At 43.9% G+C, this 22258-nt stretch overlaps 1 protein-coding gene across 5 annotated transcripts in view; it reads left to right on the top strand.

Annotated features, from left to right (window-relative positions):
- ZMIZ2 (zinc finger MIZ-type containing 2) overlaps nucleotides 1-22258 on the top strand; it is a 360252-nt gene that overhangs the window by 217906 nt on the left and 120088 nt on the right. For 3 of the 5 annotated variants that reach the window (XM_078666775.1, XM_078666773.1, XM_078666774.1), the window contains exons 2-5: nucleotides 9824-9980; nucleotides 12518-12632; nucleotides 15555-15757; nucleotides 21723-21915. In XM_078666775.1, coding sequence (XP_078522901.1) covers nucleotides 9940-9980; nucleotides 12518-12632; nucleotides 15555-15757; nucleotides 21723-21915 — 552 coding nt within the window. In that variant the 5' untranslated portion in view covers nucleotides 9824-9939. Of the gene's footprint in view, nucleotides 1-9823; nucleotides 9981-10056; nucleotides 10142-12517; nucleotides 12633-15554; nucleotides 15758-20689; nucleotides 20831-21722; nucleotides 21916-22258 lie in introns of those variants that run through there. The other 2 variants (XM_078666776.1, XM_078666777.1) reach the window with 2 other exon arrangements.

A 22258-nucleotide genomic window follows, 5' to 3' on the forward strand; every position in this document is an offset into this window, starting at 1 on the left:
ATCCGTTTGTGCTTATCAAAACATGTCGTAAATCTGGCCCTTAGTATTTTGTATTGAAGGAATAGCCCCTCTGTCACATATTTCATTTGTTTTATAGCATCTCTCATACCATTGTAGGATGTCAGAGCACTTTACATCACACATATATAGAGACAATGAATCATACATGTAAATCAGTGTATAGAAAATGTTACAAAAGGTAAAGGGGACTACAAGGTGTAGTATTCACATGTTGTTCATATTGGTAGGCATTTTTAAATAGTGCTTGGTCTGGAAAAGTACAAACTCAGGTTTCAGAACATAACACAGTGGCTAGCACTGACTTTAGCATTAACAATGTATTTCCATCCAAATAAATCTTTTAAGCAGCATCAGGATAATGAATGACTGGAAAAAAACATGTTAGTAACTGATACCATGCAGTTTGCAAGCAGCTCTTTGATGACAGTTTATAGGTCCCTCTGCTAGATTACGATTGTCACTTGTGAAGTGCACAGTAACAAAATAATCTCTGTGACAGAAGCAGTAACCACAGACCTATTCACATAAAATACTGCTTTTTAAAATGCAGGTTACACTTTCTTTGCAGTAGGCACATTAACCCTCTGTGCTACATTAGTTAAGTCAGAGCTGCCACTGAAAAAAAACTCTCATCTCTCTCCAGCAGTTACATAAATCACTTGCATTTTCTTGACACTTTTAGCTTGCTCGAAAGCTGCTAATTATACAAGAAACTTTTCGAAAGCTGCTAATTATACAAGAAACTTTTCCGTGTTTATAAAACTGCTTCCTACGGACCCCCTGGGAATGTGTCACGGACCCCTGGGGGTCCGCGGACCCCAGTTTGGGAAACACTGCTCTAGAACATACCAACAGAGATCGCACTTATATATCAAGAAATGTTAAACCTATTAGTCGACTCTTTTAAAATGTATTGTTGTGGTTTTAATTAACTGAAACAATAAGTTTTTTTCTTATTCTTTTTCTTCAATCTAGTCTTATCTTGAAAGTAGTCCTGTTCACTTTAATGACTAAATTAGACCTGATTGCATTATTCTAAATTGTACGTACTTTTTGATTGTAGCACAGTTTAATAGTGTGCAAGGCATTTGCCATGACAGAGGTTGCTATTTTATCACCAATCATTTTGCAAATAATACTGGATTGGATATGTTGGCATGGGAAATCATCCCTTTGCTACTGGTATGTTTTGTACTGGCAAGTCATGGGTTTGAAATTGGCACAACCAACAAAAGAGCACGCGTCCTTTGCAAATAGCACATGATGGTCTGCAGAGCTAGTGAGCTATTTTTAATTCTTGTTCCCATCATTTTGAAATGCTGGAATACTGGGCAAATCATTGAACTCCCAAGGGCTAACATATTTTTGGAGTCCATTAAAAAAAAGAAAAACTACCAGTCTTATTCTCGCCTTCCATAGTAATAGTGAACACCACTGAAATATAGTGCTTCCAAATGGCGCCTCATAAAGTGGCCAACAGAGGGTTCGACGAAAGTCTCCGGCAACATCCTGCGTAACCACCACGTTCATAAATACCACACTGCTCCACCGGAAGCCACAAGGGAAATGGGCCCGAGTGCCTTGGACATGAAACTGGGGAAAGGAGAAATGCCGTAGCATTGCAGCAAGAGGAAGCCCCTTGCTTGAGGAAGCATGAACATGGCTGCCGTGAATCCAGAAAACTGAACATGGTTGACACTGGAGTGGAGGAGCTCTTTCAAAAAGGCGTTGATCAGAGACCCGATCTCTAACACCAGAGCCTAGCAGGACCCGTGTAGAAACTGCTGGTAAGGAGCAAATGTTGTTTGTCGCGTGAGAGTTCGAACTGACTCCAGAGTGAAGTGCCACGAATCTATTCTCACAGCCTGGGCCCGGAGATATGCTAGTGAAAGGACAAGCAAAGGGAGTGAAGCAGTAGAACCACTTGGCGGGAGAAGAAAAAGCGCTAAACACCTATAAGACCCACCATGACGTAGTGGTCTAGGCGCGAAAATGCGCCTAGACCTCACTGAGAACAAAAAATAGACGGTGCATCTTGACTTTACCTTGAAACCTCCCCTCTTCCTCCACTGATAGTTCTATCCCTTCTTTCTTGATTAATATCCCTATCGCTTCATATCTCTAATTGTTTTGATTGTCTTTCTCTAACTACCCGTTCCAGCCCGATGTGGGTGCTTTATGTGGACGCCTGCTTTCAATGCTCCTTCCTGGCGTGCCCCTGTTTGCATTTACAGTGATATTCAAAGGTGTCGAGCGAGGATGCAGGCATCCTTATGCCACCAGCACTTTGCGCCTCGCCACACACCATACCGTCCTTTTCAGGGTGCACGTTTTGAACGATGCACGGCACAAATCACTAAACACCGCAGTTACTCGCGGCACACGTTTGTGTAGGGCAGCCACAAGGTCTCCTGTGTGCGCCTGCAGTGTTGTGCTTGATTTGTGGCGAGCGCTTTCAACCACCGGGCTGGTGATAACCAAGATGTGCACACAAACCTGCCGTAATATGTCCTTCAGTCCCCGATTGCTCGTGGAAAACACTGGCAAAGGCTAGGCTGCGAAATGTGTGTTTGACTGCGTAGAGGGTTAGTGGTGTCTGTTAATACAGAGCAGTTTGTTGGTGTAGACGGGTACTGCTGCTGAGAAATAACCAAATAGTTCACCCGGTTCGCTTCCGGTGCTGGAGAACTGTTTCTGCTGCAGGTTTGTTCAAATTCGCCTGTTTGCGGCTGTAATATGTAAGAAATTAAAGAATAAAGTCGCCGATAGCAAAGGCAAAGCCAATAGGTCTGTTTTTAATGTGCTACAGTCGGCAAACATAGGCATCTACAAATGCACACAGGCCTTTTGTTCCATGTTTGTGTAGCCTGAAGCACAACAAACTGGGGACGTTTAAAAAAAAAAAAAAAAAAAAAAAAAAGGGGACAGAGGCATAGCATAGCAAGCACAAAAAGATGCACATTGTTCAGCGAACCACACAAAGTATGCACATTTGTGCATGCCTGTGTTTGAATGCGTTAACTCATTACATCCAAACTTAATGGTTTTGCCAAACCTTTTTTTAAACTTATTTTTTTTAATGTATTTGCAAACATATTTATACCCCACTAACGGCAGAATTTGATTTGTTATTACCATACACTTTTTAAACCTTATGCCCATCTTGGAAAAAACAGATCAAAAACATCACAGCTTGCCATGTCCATCCCAGTTAGCTTTGCCAATGTTTTATTTATATTGCATTTTTCTGCTTTTATCAAGTTAGTATAATTGCAGTTGCTATCTTTAATGAAACATTTTTATACATTTTTACTCCTTTTTGTGTTCAGTACTCCTTTCATCCCTTTTGGGTTACTGTTGAGCTTCATATATTATAAAAACAAATCTTAACAGCCAATAATTTGATAACCCTGTGTGAGGCCAGAGAGAATCTGAAGGATTTTCCTTGTAGGTGGAGCGACCCAAACGTAGGAACACCCAGTTTGGGGTCTGCTAAGGAATCGCGTTTGCTTCTTGTTCAGTACCGCACACGCTAGCAAGAAAGATGGGCCCTCAGCTATGAAAGTCAAGTTGAGTTCTGTAAGGTGCAGTAAACTCTATTCCTGTGGATTGGAAATGACGGCTGGCTCTGATAGCTGGCAAACCTGTGCACAAGTTTTTGCGCATATAGATTAGGTGTGGTACTCCAATTTGAATATGCACCAGTCATACATCGTTATGATAGTTGCTTAGAAGTGCAAATTCCTTACCTTGTCAATCTTGACAAGCACCAGATTGGATCCAGAAACTTAAAGTTCCAACGTGCCAGAAGGGTGGGCTTTCAGCATCAAATGCAACCTGTTCTACCGACTGACAGTGACAAAAGCATTATATATGTGCTGTCGCTGCTTGCTCATAACTGCTGTTTTTAATCGGCTTCCTCAAATGCAGATCCGAAGCTGCACTCCCTGCTGTTTCACTGAAGTTTGTATCTAGAAACTTTCTAGACAGTGAGCACAGATGAGTGAGAAGCTAAGCTACATGTCGCCAAACACAGAAAATGGGGTTGTTCCTGCTCCAAATTGTCAGGCCGTTCATGGTCCTGTTCACTTTCTTTAGGTCATTTCAAAAAGCTAATGTAGGGTAAGTAGAGAGAGTGAAACTGGGATTCACGCTACAGTTGAAGTGACCCAATTGGATGATGGTACGTGCCTCACAAATGGCAACACCCGAAAACTTGACTCCTCTTCTCTCGGGACCTCAGAGACCATGCTCTTCGCATTGCACTATCTATTTGTAGAGAACGTATCTTGACATTATTTTGCCTTGAAAAAGCCCTCGGCAAACTGGCCGCCGGGCGAAACACGTGTCGGCTGTTCTGTTTGCAGTATTACTATGTCTAACTAATAAAAATAAAATAGTAGCAAACGCAGTTTGACGAAACAAAACCCTTGGACATTATCTCATTCATTTCATACTTAAGGGGTACAAACCTCCACCAACTACTCACATTAATTTAAAAAAAAAAAAGCTGAGAGATGAGTAAAAGCAAAAACACGAGGCTTGTGGCCTCCTCGACCTTCCAGGGAATGATCTCTAAGTTGGTGCTGCACAGGCATGCTCCTGTCTGTCCCTATCAGCTGTGATATGAATCTGGAGCCAGTGTTTTGCAGATTTCCCCAGACCCTTATCGACTCCACAGTAAATTGCAGCCTTCAGAGGGGGCATGCTGCAACTCTTTAATATAGTTCTGGATAACTCTGATGCAACTTGAGGTCTCATGGATCCCTTGCAGGCTCCAGTTGGCCCAGAAGGTTCTTCATATTCTTCTGTTATGCCCTTCAATTTCTGATCACCTACCTCACAGTACCCCCTCTTTTGTTCAGTCATCAGCGGATTACTCCACTGTTCTTTCCAAGTAAGTGATAACTTTACTGGTGGAATGGGCAATCAAAGTGGTACAAAAGGGGGTGGTGATGGACGGAGCATCTGAACCAATCAAACACTCACACCCAGTCAACAGATCTGGGTTTAATCCATCACCGTTCTTTAGCCCACTCTGCCACCCCAGTTCAGACATGGCCATATGCAAATCAGCCTGACCCTGTGCCTCATGTGAACAGTCCAGCCCGAACTGCCAAGCCATGCCTTCCCTGGACTGGAAACAAGCTTCCGAGGACCGGTTTCTGGCATTTCAGCCGTCTTCAGCCCGGCTTGCTTGAATCCAGTGGCAAAGTGAGCAAGGGACTCACGTCTGAGCATACCCTGCCAACTATTGGGCAATCAAACTCGTACCTGAGTTGGACAGGGCCTTGGTTGCCATTCCAAGTACTTCTTGATCCCCAAGAAAGTCCGGGAGGCTGAAACTGATTCAAGATCTCAGAATTAACTAATTCCTCAAGAAGGTGAAGGTGGCACTTACCCAAGTTCTGCTGGTCTTGGGCTCAGAGGGTCGGATGGTGACCCTGGAAGTGTACTTTCATGTGAAAGTTGTGCAGTTCCAATGGAGGTATTGCTACTTTCTGGTAGGGTTGGGCCACTTCAGTTCACGATTCTGCCCTTTGGCCTCACATTGATCTCTCAGTTTATTACGAAGGTCATGTAGGTTTTGGCAACAACAACTAAGTATCCGTTCTAGAACCAGAATGGTTTCTCGGGCCTCTCAAGGGTAGAGTGGTTCTCACCAAAGCGGAAGGAAGGGATCGTTCCTCCCTATAAATAATTAGCAGCAACAATTAAGTATCCCTTCTAGAACCAGAATTGTTCCAAGGGCCCCCAACCTTTGTGAAATACATGTAAGATTTGACCCATCTTTGCAAGTTGGTGACCCATGCCATTCCCATACCACAATGACTGTTGGTTGAAGGCGCGTTCACCTCCGTTTAGTTTGGACAGTCTTCAGACCACTGTGTTCTTGCCTACTCTGGGATTCCCATTAATGAGCCCAGGTCTCATCTTCTACTATCTCCGATTTCCCTACATTGGGGACAATCTGGACATAGTCCGCTGTTCCAAAACCATAGAAAGTCCAGATACTCTGGCTGTTCCAAAACCGTAGAAAGTCCAGATACTCTGGCTGTAATCCTGATGTTTCCAATGAGAGCTACTGTCTCCTGTTTGATGATTCTGAGACTGGCTGGTCTTATAGTGTCTCGCATCCTTGAGGTGCCTCACTTTAATTGACATTGCAGCCATTCACTGGCTCTTATTTTGAAGTGGTCTTGATATTGGATGATGCCTCACCGAAAGGATTCACATCTCCAAAGAGGCAGTCAATGACTTTTAGTGCTGAATGTCAGATGCCAGTCTGATGTGTGGCCTGCTATTCACTCCTCTGTGTGGCATGCTATTATCCTCTGTGAATGAAGGTCTTGGTGGTGACGGATGTGTCCAATCTAGGTTGGATTTCTCACCTGGATGGCATGGACGTTGAATTAATGCCAGCATTTGCAAAGCAGAAAGAGGGAGATTTTAAAAATAATAATCGTGGGGTATATTTTCCCTATCGTCTTTTATTGAAGAGGGAACAATATCAGATGGGAGAAATCTAAATTAATGCCATTTTTATTTTCAAAATCAGGAGTCTCCCGCATGAGTAGAGTCTGTTGGCATGAATGAGGTAGGATGCCTTTGGGCTTCCCCAGAGCAGTACTATCATATCAGTATTTTGGAGAAGACAAAGTCTCTGAAATGTAGTAATGCATCAAGCCCGGCAGTTTGGTGTCCTATGCCATCTCGCGGAAGCCTCTGAGACTGGGGGTGGCTGGAACTTCACATTATTCCTGATGGTTAATCATGTGGCAGGATCCCTCAACAGCAAGAGAGGTGAACTCGTCAGGTTTCATCTTTCTGATCACGAGCAGTGTCGGACGTGGCAGAGGATATCTTGAAATGGTGGGTGTGCTCCTAGTAGATCTGTTTGGTAACTCAGAAAACACTTGGTATTGGGCCTTTGATGCTTGACAGTTTCCTCCATGTGAGTCTCTGAGACGGTCTACCTTCGATGGGATTCTGGCGCCCTTTACGTATTTCGAGCTTGTCTCTGATCCATCTGGTCCTCAAAATTGGGCTGGATAAAGCACAGCAGATTCTCATGACCCTGAATTCGGCCAAGAGATTGTTTCCTCTTCCACTTCCTCTCTGGGAGGATCTACTGTTCCAGAAACAAGGCCTACTACTGCATCCCAACCTCCAGTGTACACCTCCATGTGTGGAGATTGAGTGGAACCAGCTGAGAGGTTTTGATCCTCTGTGAGAGGTGATGGGTGACATTTTAGCAGTGAGCCTACCTCTCACAAAGTTTTTTTTATGGTATTTTTTTTATTTGAGCAGCCATGCCATACATTTTCCACATTAAGTCAATTATCAAATATCTACCCAATATGTTCTTTTTAATTTTTTTTGCCCCGTTTTTGTCATCTTTCTTTTCCTTCTCCTTTCCCCCTTGTGTGTTATTCTCACTCTTGCTCTGGGTCGAACTCTGAGTAAAGTGCCACTCCTTAAAACACCAGCTTAGATTAAGCACTGATCTAAACTATCTTCTTCATTGACCTGCTGGTGCTTAGGACTCTTGCGTCCTTTCTTCTGAAAGTGGTATTACCGTTCCATGAGGTCAGTCTATTACACTCCCCTTGTTTATCTTTTCGCCTCATTCTTCTAAGGAGGAGGAGTTGACAGAGGACTCTTAGCTGATCTTCCATGTTATGCGTAGTTCTATCAATGTCGAATCTTTTTGTTGGCGTTGTGGGCTCAAAGAAAGGGAAGGTGGTTACAAAATGGTCCTTATTGCAATGGATAGTTATTTGCATCGAACTGTTATGCCTCGGCCACAAAGGACCATCCTGAGGCACTTGGGGCTCATTCCATCAGGCGAAAGGCTGCTGCTACAGTCCTGGGTCACGCTGTATTGAATGTCTGCCAGATAGCCATGAGAACACCCTACCATACTTTCAGCAAGCTCCGCTGTATCGATTTTGCAGGTCTGTAGAGAGGCCAATTTTTCCTATTAGATGATGTTGGGCTTCCTAGTGTAAAGTCCACTCCTCAGACCAACCTTCATGAGAATGGCAGGATTTTGGGGATTACTTTGGCACTGAATCAAAAATTGGGGAATCAGCAAATAGTCTCGCTCAGAAGCTTGTGACTTATCTTCTGTTACCCACTTTCTGGCGGATACCCTAACGATGGATTCTTCACTACTAGCCCACCTCCTCTTTGTGTAGTGGATTTTTAGAATTCTTAATCATTTTTCAAGTTGGAGTTGCACACTGTCCTTGTTCTCCATCTGTCATGATCTGTGCTTGAGAATGCAAAAAAGGCCAATGAACAAACGAACGACAGCATGCAGGAGTGGCTTCTATAAGCAGATATGTGACGTCACATTTGAGAAGCAAAGGGAGTCACGGTGGAGGCCAATGGCACTGCCTGCCAGTCTCTGCAGCTGTTTTAAGTTTTCACATTCTTTGTCAACTTGGGAGGGCCACAAGCTGAGAAATCTTTCGTTAGGGTATCCCCCCAGAGAGAGAAGCGTTATCAAGGGGAAGTAACTTATTTGACCGTGCCACAAGACCTCGACCCATTTCGCCTCCCCATTATAGCATTGTAGAAAGAGCTCCTAGGTCACAGTTGTGGGGTTTCACAAGTCGGTCAGCTTGTTAAGAAGAGCTGTTCAGTCACGTTCCTTCCGTGTTCCTGCTTTCGTAGTATAAAGGAAAGAACTATTGGGTCCCCAAGGAACATTAATCACTGTAGCTCAAGGGAGGTCAGGAAGGTTGGATCTATGCTAGATTTTCAGGATAACCGTGCCTATGTAAATAAGTTTTATGTAGCTTCATTGTATGTATGTATGTACGTTTCTTATGTGGACAATCTGTAAATCTGACATGGATCCATCCACCCTTCCTAAATTCTAGGTGGATACCCCCGATATAGCTAGTCAAGAATGAAACCGGTGACAGTGATGGCTGCTTAAGGCCCTCTGCTCCCATTATCCGTTTTAACGTTTAACATTCTGCTCTCTGTGGTTGGGATGTTCTAGTTGCATTGAACCGTTTGCCGAGGTCTTAAACGGTTTTAAATGCCCTCTATTGTAATAATAGGCCTGGGGCAGCTCTGAGCAGCGTTACTTTTCCACAGTGTCGCTCTCCCTCCACAGTTTCTCCTCAGTCTGTCATTAGCGATTGAATAGATATGTAATTTTCTTATTTGTATTGTATTGACTATGAAGATCGAGTTCTTAAAGAGGAAGCAAACCGTATATGCATCCACAGGAACCACTGTAAGAATAGGAATCCAAACGGGCGACGCGCAGGCGTGGCCCACATTGTTAGGGTCGTCTGATTGGCTGCCAGTGACTGGGCCGGTGTCGGCGGCGGTTTCAAAACTCCCTTGGAATACCCGGTTCTTGAAGCCGGCCTGCACACACGTGACTCCCGTTGTGCCTGTGGGAAGAAGTACTTAAACACCAGTCATGTTGAAAATCTTCGAGGTGGGTTGAAGGGAAAAATAATCGATAAAAGTACGCTTTACTTGACTGTGGAGGAGGGGCGGGCGTTAACCACTTGGATGCTAAGGCTATTTTAGATCTTCCATGTAATTTCCATTGAAATCAATGGAAACTCCATGACGAGTTACCCTTGTCATTAGCATTTTAATTAGAAAGTCATTTCGGGGTATAGGCGGCTGATTTAAAGTGGGAAATTCAGATACGGACCGGGCTGTTGATTGCCATCAAGTGAGTGAATGAATGAATTTCTTTGTTTGTGACTGGTGAATGAAGGAGTTTCCCCGACTGGTAATCATGTGGTTGTGCTTGTCTCCCCAGGCTTCGCATACCGCAGAATCGTGGAGGCTGTTCATTTCCTTCCGCCGTGGAACAGAGAGAGCTGCCTCCCCTTCCACCCCTGCCCCTGACTCGCAGCTCTTCAGCCAGTGGGCTCCATGAACTCAATGAAACAGGAGCTTCAGCCCACGCCGCATGGGTGAGTTTGCTATTCTGAAAATAGTGTAATGGCTGTTCCAGTGATGCAGCTAGATCTACAGAGCTCTTTTTTTTAGGTCAAAGCCTATACTAAAGACATCTTGGGGACATTCAAAAAGCTGACCTGGGAATGCACTCTGCCTGTTTACCATTGACTTTGTGGTTTGTAACTCACATTTTCTGTCTTTCAATATTTGCTAGCTTTATTTACTTAAGGCTTTTCCAGCGTGAGTGTGTACCTCCCGTTGACCAAACCTTGTTTACTACTGTATTAGCTTTCTTTAAACAGGCCTTGAAATCTTGTTATTATCTTGTCACATTTGCTGTGCATTCAAAGAGGTCAAATGTCTAGCTGTCTCCCGGGCTAGCTTGCTGTTTACTTTTCTTTCTCTGACTTAAAAGTGGAGAGACTTTGTGACAATCCTGTTGAGTACCGTTTTAAGAGGAGAGGGTGTAAGATTTTCTTTCTAGCACACCAAAAAAAATAGAACTATGCAGATTCAGATTATATCAGAATTTGTACAAATGAAGCATTTTTTTTGTAATTCAGAAGTGTGGTGGAAACTAGTATTTAAATACTCAAAACACATCATGATGAGATTTGCACACATTACAGTTATGTGCTGTTAAACCGTATTTAATTGCAAATGTAATGATCATTTCAGTTGAAAATGTGTTGTCTTTAATGGTAGTGCTCTGCCACACCATGCATACTTCGCACTACGCCTCTCCATTCCACTCTATACCCGTACACTCTTTTGAGTGTCATAAAATGGAGTGGGGTGACTCTACGCCATGCCACTCAACTCTATGCTGCTCCACTTTAAGACACTCCGAGCAACTCGACTCCATGCCGCTTGATCCACGCTAATTTCCCCCAATATATCCCACTCCACTAGAATCTACTCCCCTCGATCCAGTCTACCCCACCTCACTACAATCTACCCCTACACTCCAACCCAAATATGGATTTATTTAACTTAACCCCACTTCAGTCTAAAGCACTCCACTCAAATCTACAGCACTCTGCTCTAATTTACCCAAGTCTACTCCACTCTAATTTATACCACTCCAATCTATTCTAGTCTACCCCAGTGCAGTTTACCCCACTCCATTCCAATTTACTCCACTCCAAACTCCACTGCAGTCTATTCAACTCCTCTGCACTCCAATCTACCACACTTCTCTAATCTACTCCATTCCAATTCAACCCAATCCACCCCACTGTACTCTACCCCACCCCAATCTATCCTGCTCCAAATTACCCCTCTCCAGTCTAACCGTCCCAATTCAATCTTCCCCTATCTACTTCACCCCAAGCTACCCCACTCTATCCCAATCTACCCCACTGCAATTTACCTCACCCGTCTACCTCACTACACTCCAGTCTACCCCACTGCACTCCAATTTACTCCACTCCAATCTACCCACTCCGCATCAATCTGCCCTTCACCACCCCACTCCAAACTACCTTCTATACAACTACCTTACTAAAATCCAATCTACCCTACACTACCCCTCAACACTCCAATCTTCAATCTATCTCACTCCACTCAATCTCGAATCCACTCCAATCTCTCCAATTCCACTTCACCCCACTCCAATCTACCCCAGCTATGACACTCCACTTCACCCTAATCTGCTACATGCCACTGCGATCTACGCCACTCTAATCCACCCAATCTAATCCACCCAATCTACCCCACCACACTCCAATGTACCCCAATCCACTCCACTCTACATCAATCCTTCCCACTCTACCCCAATCCTTCCCACTCTACCCCAATTTACCCATTCCCCTCTACCACAATCTACCCCACCCCACGCCGCTAACATTCAGCCATGCTGAAGAGCAGCCACACTGGTGTACACTATGGCTAAAACACCTTGACAATAGCTCTTGCATAGGCAAGACCTATTGGCCGTGCCATTGCTTGTTTGTGTTTTTTTGGGGGTTACATTTTTTTATAGCGTAAACTATGGCTCATCCCACATGTCCGAGTGGAACTGGCTTTAATTCCCAGCCCGTGTGTGGCTGAGTCTTTCACCATACTACTGTATGGCTGAGTGGGACTGGCTGTAGCTATCCCACGCTGGGTAGTGGATAGCGATTAGTTTTAGCCAGGTTTGGGCAGGTCATTGTTTGCACTTGCACTCCACGCCCACAGGGTATGAACTGCAAACTCCAGCGTATAGCACATGGTGGCTCTGATCTGCAGACCTTACCCTCTTCCACATGTCTGTACAACGGGGATGAGTATTGGCTGAACCTCCCGGGTCCATGCCACCTGGGTGGATGTGATTGTCTGCATTTCCCAAAATCATGATGGGTTGGATCATGGGGACGGCTGTGAGATATGGCTTAACATCTGAAAGAAACACAATGTGCAAGTGTGAGTGTTAACTGGGCAAGTAGCTTTAGAGGGATTTCTCTATAGTTTTCCTCTTACCAAGAAGGATTAGGAGGTAGGAGTAGACTAGGGCATTAAGAACAAGCTTCCTTTTCGAGTTTTAACTGGTTATTTCCTTTTCTCACAGTGATGGTTCTTATTCATACGAATCAGTTCCCTGGCAACAGAACACAAACCAGCCTGCAGGATCTTTGTCCGTGGTGACCACCGTGTGGGGCGTGAGCAACACTTCCCAGAGTCAGGTAGGTGAAGCCTCTAGTGAATTGAGGGGTTGACCTGGTATCATCGGTAGGGACATTCAAGATCAGAACCTTTCTGTAGCACTACATTTACACTCAAAGTTCTCCCAACTGCTTATTAGCTCGTCGTTCCGGGACCCATTTAAAGATTTCTTGCTGTTTGAGACAATACAATCCCCACCTACTATCCAAAACTCACATTTTTAGTCCTGTTTCTTTCTCAAATCTCTTAAGTGCTTCATGTGCCTAGGGTAAAAATATAAAATAAACCACTAATCTGTGAATGCTGCTTTATTAACTGTTTTTAGATCTGGCGTTAGCCAAGATCTTTTGATTTCACTAAAATAGTACATACAAAAAGGTATAGTATAGGGCCTTCCAGCCAGCCCTCCTAATCCAGTGGTCTATATTTGTGCCATTCGTATTTTATTTCCACTCTTTACAGCCTATGGCATGGGGCAGTGGGTCATCCCATGTGAGCCTTTGGCTAATTTCACTGTGAGTGACTGCATTCTGCCTTTTCAAAAAGAGCACATCCACAAAGTAATTGCCTTCAGTGCCATAGCTACTATAGTAATTTGTGCCATTGAGACCATAATATTTGCTTTTCACCAATATTTTCGGTAGGTTTACAAGGGCCTACCCGCCTCCCAAGCAATAAAGTTTTGCAGAACCCGTAACAAAACAAAATAGGCATTGACACAGCCAAAAGGCTGGTAGCCATCGCCAGAGCTATTGGCTTTGCCAATGCTTGTTGCAATTGGAGCGATCCCATCTGCCAGCTTAAAATGCCTCTCTTGCCTCCCTAAGCTCGTTCACTGTTGAGGAGTTTATATTTTCTGAGAAAGTTCTGATGATGAATAGATGAGCAAGCAAATATTGTTGACCGATAACGATTTGTAAGCAAGATGTGTGGGCTTAATCAGATCAAACCAATTTAGAGTTGTATCAAAACGCATTGTTGGGTGCCCTAAAAATCACCTGAAGACTATAGATTTCCAACTTGTGGTTGTTCCTAAATAAGCAATTTACTAAGGTTTACTGGTAATGTAGGGCTTCTTCCTAGCTTCTTACCTTGCTTCTGTAATCTTGCCTTGTTTGTTACTCGCTAGGAGCAGCTGAGTGACCACGTTGGGCATTCTTTCACCCCAGAGCCCAATAGAGAAAAAAACACAGACACGGAACAGCAACTTGCTCTAGGGGGCCCTGGATGTTGGAATAGTATAATTTACTGTTCCAACTCCAGTCTGTGCAACAGTAGGAAAGGTGTTGGATTTTAAATCCAACACCTTCTGACCCCGAAAGCAAGTAGTTGTTCCGACTTGCGGAGTAATGGCATGCGTTCTAACAACACAGTCGTTGTAATGACTGCGGAGAAATGGCATGCGGTGTTTCGGTTTCATGGTAAACTATGTTTATCCTCTGGACTGGATCCACTCTTCCCTTACCGGCCGAACTCAGCAAGTTACACTACCCCTGTTCTTCTCAGAACCCACAGAGATCAGCTGCGAAGTGCCCCAGGGCTCCTTCCTGAGCCCCACCCTCTTCAACTTCTTCGCGGCTTCCTCCCAGCCATTGTCTAAAGCCATGGACTCATCATTGTCTCATAAGCCGACAACACCCCGCTGATTCTCTCCCTCACTAATGAATCTGCAACCGCCAGAACCAACTTCCACAGCGGAATGAAGGACGTCGCTACCTAGATAAATGACGGCTGCCTCAAGCTCAAATTGGACGAGACCGAAGTACTCCTCCTGGGACTCCTACCTTCAGCCCGGGACAACTCTTGGTGGCCAGCCGCCCTGGGATCCCCTCACACCCTGACAGACCATTCATGCTACGTCTGCTTAATACTAAACTCATCTCTCATAATAAACTCCCAAATCCACGCAGTCTCCTCAGCCTGCTTCCACACGCTCTGCCTGCTTCAAAAGACAGTCTTTATGGATTCTGTGGGGATCCATCCAAGTGTCACTCATGCACTCCTCACCAGCAGGCTTGACTACAGCTATGCACTCTATGTTGGAGTCAACCAGAAACCACTGAAAAAACTACAGAACGTCCAAAATGCCGCAGCCAGACTGGTCTTAGACATCCCCAACCGCAGCCACATCACACAATACCTCAGAACTCAACTGCCACCCAGTCACCAAGAGAATCGCCTACAAGGTCCTCACACAGGCCTGCAAAGCTCTCCACCACAGCCTTGCATTCCATGTGCCCCCATACAACAGTTTTCCGCCCAACTCACCCTTGCAGCCGTCCCCAGGATCCCCAAGACCACAACCAGAGGAAGATCCTTCTCCTGCCTTGCCACCAAGACCAGGAACATCCTGCCCCTCCGGCAATCCGCGTTACTGACCCGAATCAAGAAGTACCCTAAGACCTGGCTTTTCGAACGATCCAACCACCAGAGGGATCAGATGGCCCTTCCCTGCACCTTGAATCCTCACAGGTGAGTAGCTGCGCTTTATAAGCCACTGATTGATTCACATACAGCATCTCAACCCCCCCCCCCCACCACCACCACAAACAGAATAAGTTAAGAAACTGATAGATTGGGGTTTGTTTGTGTCTTTATCCTTGGAGTCTCACTTATTAATGAGGTCACCAAGTAGAAAATAAAGGGACATGTCATGGGTAGCTCACCCCATCAGCAGTTGGACTGTCAGTCTTGTACCAGAGGAAGCAGTTTGTCAGGGTGCACTTCAAGAGTATAGAATTGCAGTCTAGTGGAGAAAATGTGAGATAGCTTGGTACAACAGAGGCCCACAAAAAAATAAAAAAAATAAACAGGTTTGTACTGGGGGAATCTGCTAAAACAGAATAGAAATTTGGTATAGAATACGAAAAATATCTATAGAAAGAGCAAGATTGTTCTCATTGTGGTAAAGTGGCTTAATTGTGTTCATCCTCTAATTGCAGGTTTTGGGGAACCCCATGGGACCCGGGGGGAACTCCGGCAGCAGCCCCATGATGCCCGGGATGGGAGGCAGTGGCCCTGGTATGAATTCTCCCCAGTTCATGGGCCAGCAGGGGTTCTCAGACAGCGGGGCAGGAAAAGGCTATGCACACCAGCCCATGTACGGGCGAAGCAACTATCCCGCCGGCCCTGGCTTCACAAGCAGGTAAGATGCTGCCCTGGCATGTGTCAGGAGGGCAATGATTGGGTATGCCACTGGAAACAAACTTTATGGTATGGAACTATATTCTTACTTACACCAATAGGGGGTAGAAGTCTGGATTTACATAGAATATTAACTTGAAATCATTACAAATGCATGATTAATTCATTAAACTCATGTAGACAAAAGTGTATTAAAACCTAGCCCAAACACTCCACTTTTCATGCGCAGTTTGCTTTTATAGACCTTGATGAGGGGAATTCATTTTTGGAACCCAGACTTTCCCCATTAAATCTTCCATCGAGTCTATATTCCATTTGAATAGATTTCTCTTCTCCTAGCCATTTCTCTTAAACATCAACTAAGATATCATAGTTGTGGCACCCTTTAATCAGGTGCCTTCATCAGGGTATAGGAGATCAGGTCATATTGCAGGGTTACAGCTCATTTCCCGTCCCCAGTAGAGTCTGTAAATACAAATTAAACTAAATTTGGCTTTTATATCTAAACCAATTTACCAGACTTTTCTCAAATCTAGTACCTCAATTTATGTAGCCGTTCTTTGTTCTTAATAATGGCAAATCCTCTTCTTAAAAAACGTATTACAATCGCGGAGAGCTTAATCATTTGTGCAATATTTGTTATTCATACACTCTGTCATTTTCATAAGTTAGATATTTTATAACTCAAACGCAGTGTTACTTTGTTTAACAGCTCTATAATTCAAAATGGATTTTTCATTTTTCTTAATCTTTTTCATTGTCACAGTATAATGTAGCTATATAACTGACAGCTGTACCATGCTGTAAATATTTGCAGGCACCTCAATTTTCTACGTCATTTTTAATTTCTTCCTACACATCTCTCACACTCTTCAGTCAATGTTAGACTGGTTTTAACAAAGCCCTTATTATAGATCTACGTTTAGCAGTGCTGTTTAGGAGAGATATTTAGAAGTTCCCCACTCACTCATAAGTAATCCACTCCTTTTATAATCCGAAACCTCAGATGGTATTAGTTTTTCACTTTGATTTGATGTATAAGATTTAAAAATGAGTGGACGAGTTATGAGGGAATGGGGAACTCCTAAATATCTGTTTAAAATGAGATCAGGGTTTGTTAAAATCAATTTAGTATGAGACATGTGACTATATGAAAAATTGTTACCTAGAAATAGGAGATTCCTGCAAATATTGTTTAGAATGGTAGTCTTGTAAGTTTTGCAGCGTGAATCTTTTCTGGATTCACATGCTGTGCTTTATTCTGCCATCTAGTGGTTGGGCCTGGAATTGTTCCCCCCCCCCCCCTTTTTTTTTTCTTCGTTTGTTGGCGGGCGTCTACATCAGAATATTTTTTTCCGCCTTTGGGGTCTGGATCAATACGGAAAGAGCTCATGATATTTGGAGAGAAGAATCAACTAAAACTAAGGAATAAACTTCAAAAACAAACAGTATGAGGATTCAACGTACCAGACTTCAAATCAAGGTGTCGGAGTGCGCCGAAAACTGAAAAGAACAACCCTTGCCGACGAACGGACAATGCGCATTCAGGGGGCTCCCTGTGTGCAGTAATGGACAAGACACCGTTCTAGTTTTGCCAAAATTGTCACCAAGTACGCCCAAAAAGACCAACATCTTATCTGCAACCTTTGTTTACCACTGGCTCATGGAAGTGAAGAATGCAACACATGTTCGGCTTTCACCGCAAAAACTTTGAGGGTTAGAGAGAGACATAGAAGAGCCAACTACAACATGCAGGGGCAGGGCACAGCACCTTCGCTACGAGACCTGGGACTCTCCAGCGAGGAAGAGGACAATGTTGCTGGTGGTGCAAAGGTCGACGCAGACATAGACGTCCAGTTCTTAGATGTCAAAAAAGAGACGTCGAGAGAGGTAAGAGAACTGCCAACCTTGGAAAAAACTAGACGAGTTCGGAAAAACAAACTCTAGGGCCTCGAAGGGAGCCGTGGCGTCAAAGCACTCGACGTCCGCAGTTGTGTCCAGATAGAAACACTTCATTAGATCCTTAGACAAGGCCTCCGTAACAGCAAAGACCCTCGAAAGATCAAAGACTTCACCCGAACCGCTCGAGGAGCAAGAAGAAAATTTTTTTTTGGGAGAAGACTACGACGAACAGACTTGTGTGAGCTCGGAAACATCCCAGGTTCAAAAGCTACAATGGCAAAACCTCGACGCAGACTCCCCAGAAGAGGTTGTGAATACCTATCCTTCGGGGCCTTCACCTCCAGACAACATTGATTTGTACAGCCAAGTCATCAAAAAGGCTGCAGATACCCATGGAGTACTTGAGGAAGAAAAACCACAATCCTGTTTTCTACTTGAAACTTTAATGCCTACACAATCAAGGAACCAATTCCTCCCTATACTGCCACGGAAAAGAGGCATTTAAAGAGCTTGCCACATGTAAGGCAGTCACACCAAGAGGAGAGAAAAAAAATACATTCCCTTCCAAGGACCCTATTTATATCAAGGGGTCAGTGGCAGCTACCTCCATTAGAACGGCCGCGGCCAGGAAAAGGGCTAATGTACCAACCACCCCGGGTCCACCACCAGACCAAGAAAGCAAGAGGGTGGACCTCATGGGGAGACAGGTTGAGAGAAGTGCAACAAACCAAAGGCGCATAGCAAATTCAAATGCATTGCTCAACAGACATGCATACCAACACTGGGAGGAGGTATGGGAGCTACTAAAGCAGCTACCGGAACAATTCTAAAAAAAGAACAAGCCACTTAGTAGAGGAAGGAGAGCATATTGCAAATACATGCTTAAAATCTGCACTAGATGCCGCAGAAACATCAAGCAGGCAGATGATCGGAAAGAAGGCACACATGGCTGTGGATTTCAGGTTTCAAACCAGAGGTGCAGAACAATATACTGAACTCACCTATCAATGGAGAATAGATGTTTGGAAGCGTAGTGGACGACAATCGAACCAAAGAAAGGACAACGAAACAGCAAGATCTGTGGGCACTCTACAATTCAGAGGAATGCATAGGGGAGACCAGCGGGCAGAGGGAACCATCACCATACAACCTCGCATCAGTTCTATCAGCACGGTTACCAAGGGGGGGGAAACACAGGACAACAATCAGGGCAACCACAAAATTGGCAATACCAGCAAGGAAGACCATCCTTTCACGGAGTGTGCCCGCAATTGAACAACATCAAATAAACAAACTGCTCCTTCACCATACTACAAAAGTAGAAGGCAGGTTAAAGTACTTCCTCCACAAATGGAAAGAGATCACTTCAGACAAATGGATCCTAAACATAATTTAGTTCGGTTACTGCATAGAGCTAATCAAACAAACAAGGGCACAAAAAGGAAAATATTTTCAAGGAGAGAAGTTACTCCGCTACTCCAAGAAGTACAAGAATTTCAGACAAAGAAGCAATGGAACCTGTACCACACAAGAAAAGAAACATAGGAAATTACTCCACGTACTTCCTAATTCCAAAAATAGACCGAACACTGCATCCAATATTAGACCTCAGATTTCTCAACAAATTCATAAAGACTCAAAGGTTCATAATGACGACACTGCAAGAGGTGATTCCTCAATTGCAAAAAGGAGACTACATGGCAACCATAGACTTAAAGGATGTCTAATTACACATTCCCATGAACAAGCGACTATTGAGATTTTTAATCACCAAAACACCCTGCCAGTAAAAAGTGCTAGTATTCAGTATAAAGTCCTCACCAAGAGTTTTTATAGTGCCTAGCAGCAGTGACCACTCATCTAAGAAGACAAGGAATCCATGTATACCCGTACTTGGGCGACTGGTTGGTAAGTGCAAGCTCGTACAGACTCTGCAGACAACATATACAGGAGATAATAAAGACACTAATTCTCCACGGATTTTCCATTGTCTGGGACAACTATTCCCATAGCCAGAACAAGAAAAGGTGTTCTTGGGAGCATGAATATATACAATATTGTGGAAGGTGTTCCCAAGCGAGAGGAGAATATTAGCCCTACTGAAAGAGATGCAGCTGTACCAGAAGAGGCCAGCTCGGACAGTGGGGAAGTTGCTAGGAATGATGGCTTCATGCATTTATTTGATTCCCAACATTTGTCTACACATGAGACCATTCCGAGAAGGGCTTCAAGCACAATGGTCACAAGTAACAGGGAGTTGGGAAGATTTAGTGGTTGTCAAGCAAACAGTGTAGTTTTGCAGCTTGATGAATTTTCTGGATTCACTAGTGAACCCATCCTCCTCCACCAAGAAAGATGAGGGAAGAGAAAAAAAAAGAATTTATGATGGCGACAAATGTGGGAGCTTCAGGAGGAAGCTCGCCGACGTCCCAGAAGGACACCAGATGGTGGCATGTCGCCGCCCACCAACAAACGAGAAAAAAAAAGGACATCTATAACAATTTCGGACCCAACCACTAGATGGCGGAATAATGCACAGCATGTGAATTTCGAAAATTCTTCTAGCTGCAAAACTACACACAGGTAAACTATAAGTTATACAGAAAGGTGTATGGTAACAATGAAGAAAATGAAACCAAATTTACATTTTGGATAATAGAGTTGTAAAATAAAGTAAAATTGAGTTTCAAGTATAGAATGTCTTAACCGTTATGGCATTGGGAATATTAAAGTGCATGAATGAATGCATTTTTGAACAAAATAGTAAATAATGAATGATTGTAATTACAGCCAGTTGAATACGTTGATTTGATGGTACTATGAATACAACATGGCTATATAAATTGAAGGACTAGAATGGAGTAAAATCTGGTAAATTTATTTGGATATAAATGCTTAATTTAGCATAATTTGTATTTACAGACATGTGAAATTAACTGTAACCTTGTCAGTTAAATGATCTACCAACTTGACGAATGCATCTAATTAAAGGCTGCCAAAACTATGAGATCATAATCAATGTTTGAGAGAAGTGACTGGAAGAAGAGGAGTCCTTTAGAATAAAATATAGACCCCAACAGAAGGTTTTATGAGGAACCTCCAAGTTTTAAAAACGAATTCCCCTCACCAAGGACTATAAAAGTGAACTCTGTATGAATGTGTCTTGATCGAGGTAGGTTTTAATAATACATTTACGGTCTAGTAGTGTTTAATGAATATATTAATGGATCTTGCATATGTAATGATTTTTATAAAAAAATGTATAACTTACTTTGTAAATCCATACCTCTGTCCCTTATTGCTATAAATAAAATAGTTTAACACCATACTCTGTTATGAGGGATAGATGAGCTAAGGTATGCAAACTTTGATTAAACCCAACCAATGATTTGTGGCTAAGCCAATTGACCATGTATTGGCATCACTGCCTACTAACTGCAGAGTATGTCCCATCCGACACAAAAATTCCAGACGAGGGTGGGGGGGGGGGGGGGGGGGGTTTCAACGCTGGCACCTGTCCTGATGTCTCCAATTGTAGCAGTCAGCTGTATCTCTCCCAAGTCCTTGAACTTGGGTGTGTGCAGGAAAGGGGAGTGTATCTCTGTAATCTATAGCCTGGGACCACAGTTTGCAAGTCTGCATCACCACACTCCTTCCCTCTGTCCCGTGGGGACAGCGACAGTCCTCATCTCTACTAAATGTTTTCCAGTGAAGGTGCACACATTACAATGGCGGTCTGGCCTGTTTTTGAGGCCTCAGCTAGGCTTCTTGGACAGCGTTTAGGGGAATGTCCCTAAACCCTGATATTTTCATGACTATTGCTTGTTGGTTTTGTCAACTTTATCCCGGATAGCACCATCTGTACTTGATGGCTCTTAATGGCTGGGATGACATGGTTCTTGGTGCCCTTTGTAACTGGTGACTTGATGGCTGGAATGAGACTCTGTACTTCTGTCTCAAACTATGTGCTGTCTAGTCTGTCTATGTGCCAATAGCACCATACATATATGAATATCCTATTACATACATATAGAAATACTATGTTATTTTTTCTTTTCTTGCAGTTATGCCGGCAGCCCCAATGGGCCAGGCAGTATGGGAATGCCCTCCCATGCCGGCAGACCCCCACCAGAATTTACCCAGGCAGCGGCCGCCGCTGCTGTTGCTGCTGCTGCAGCCACTGCTACCGCTACTGCCACCGCGACAGTGGCTGCGCTGCAAGAGAAACAGAGCCATGAACTGAGTCAGTACGGAGCGGTGAGGATCTGTCAGTCACTGCAAGCTGCAGCGTCTTCTTTGACATGTTTCCCCCATTCATTCTACACTATTTTTTTTATTTCTTCTTTCTACAACTTTTTCCCCTAATTTCCCTCCATTCATCTTCTTCCTCCTTAATTTCTTAGATATGTCGGTTCATTCCCCACTCCCCATTTTACTTCCTTCCCTCCATTTCCATTATTTTCCTTTTCCCAGTTGGTTTCTCGTTATTTCCCCCTCATCTCTCCCTCCCGCCCTCATCCTTCTCCTTTCTTCCTTTCCTCCCTCATTTTATTACATTTGTCTGACCTCCATTGTTCTGATGTCTACTCTTCTCTTTTCT

The sequence above is a fragment of the Lissotriton helveticus genome, chromosome 11 (genome assembly GCF_964261635.1).
Source record: "Lissotriton helveticus chromosome 11, aLisHel1.1, whole genome shotgun sequence".
NCBI lineage: Eukaryota > Metazoa > Chordata > Amphibia > Caudata > Salamandridae > Lissotriton > Lissotriton helveticus.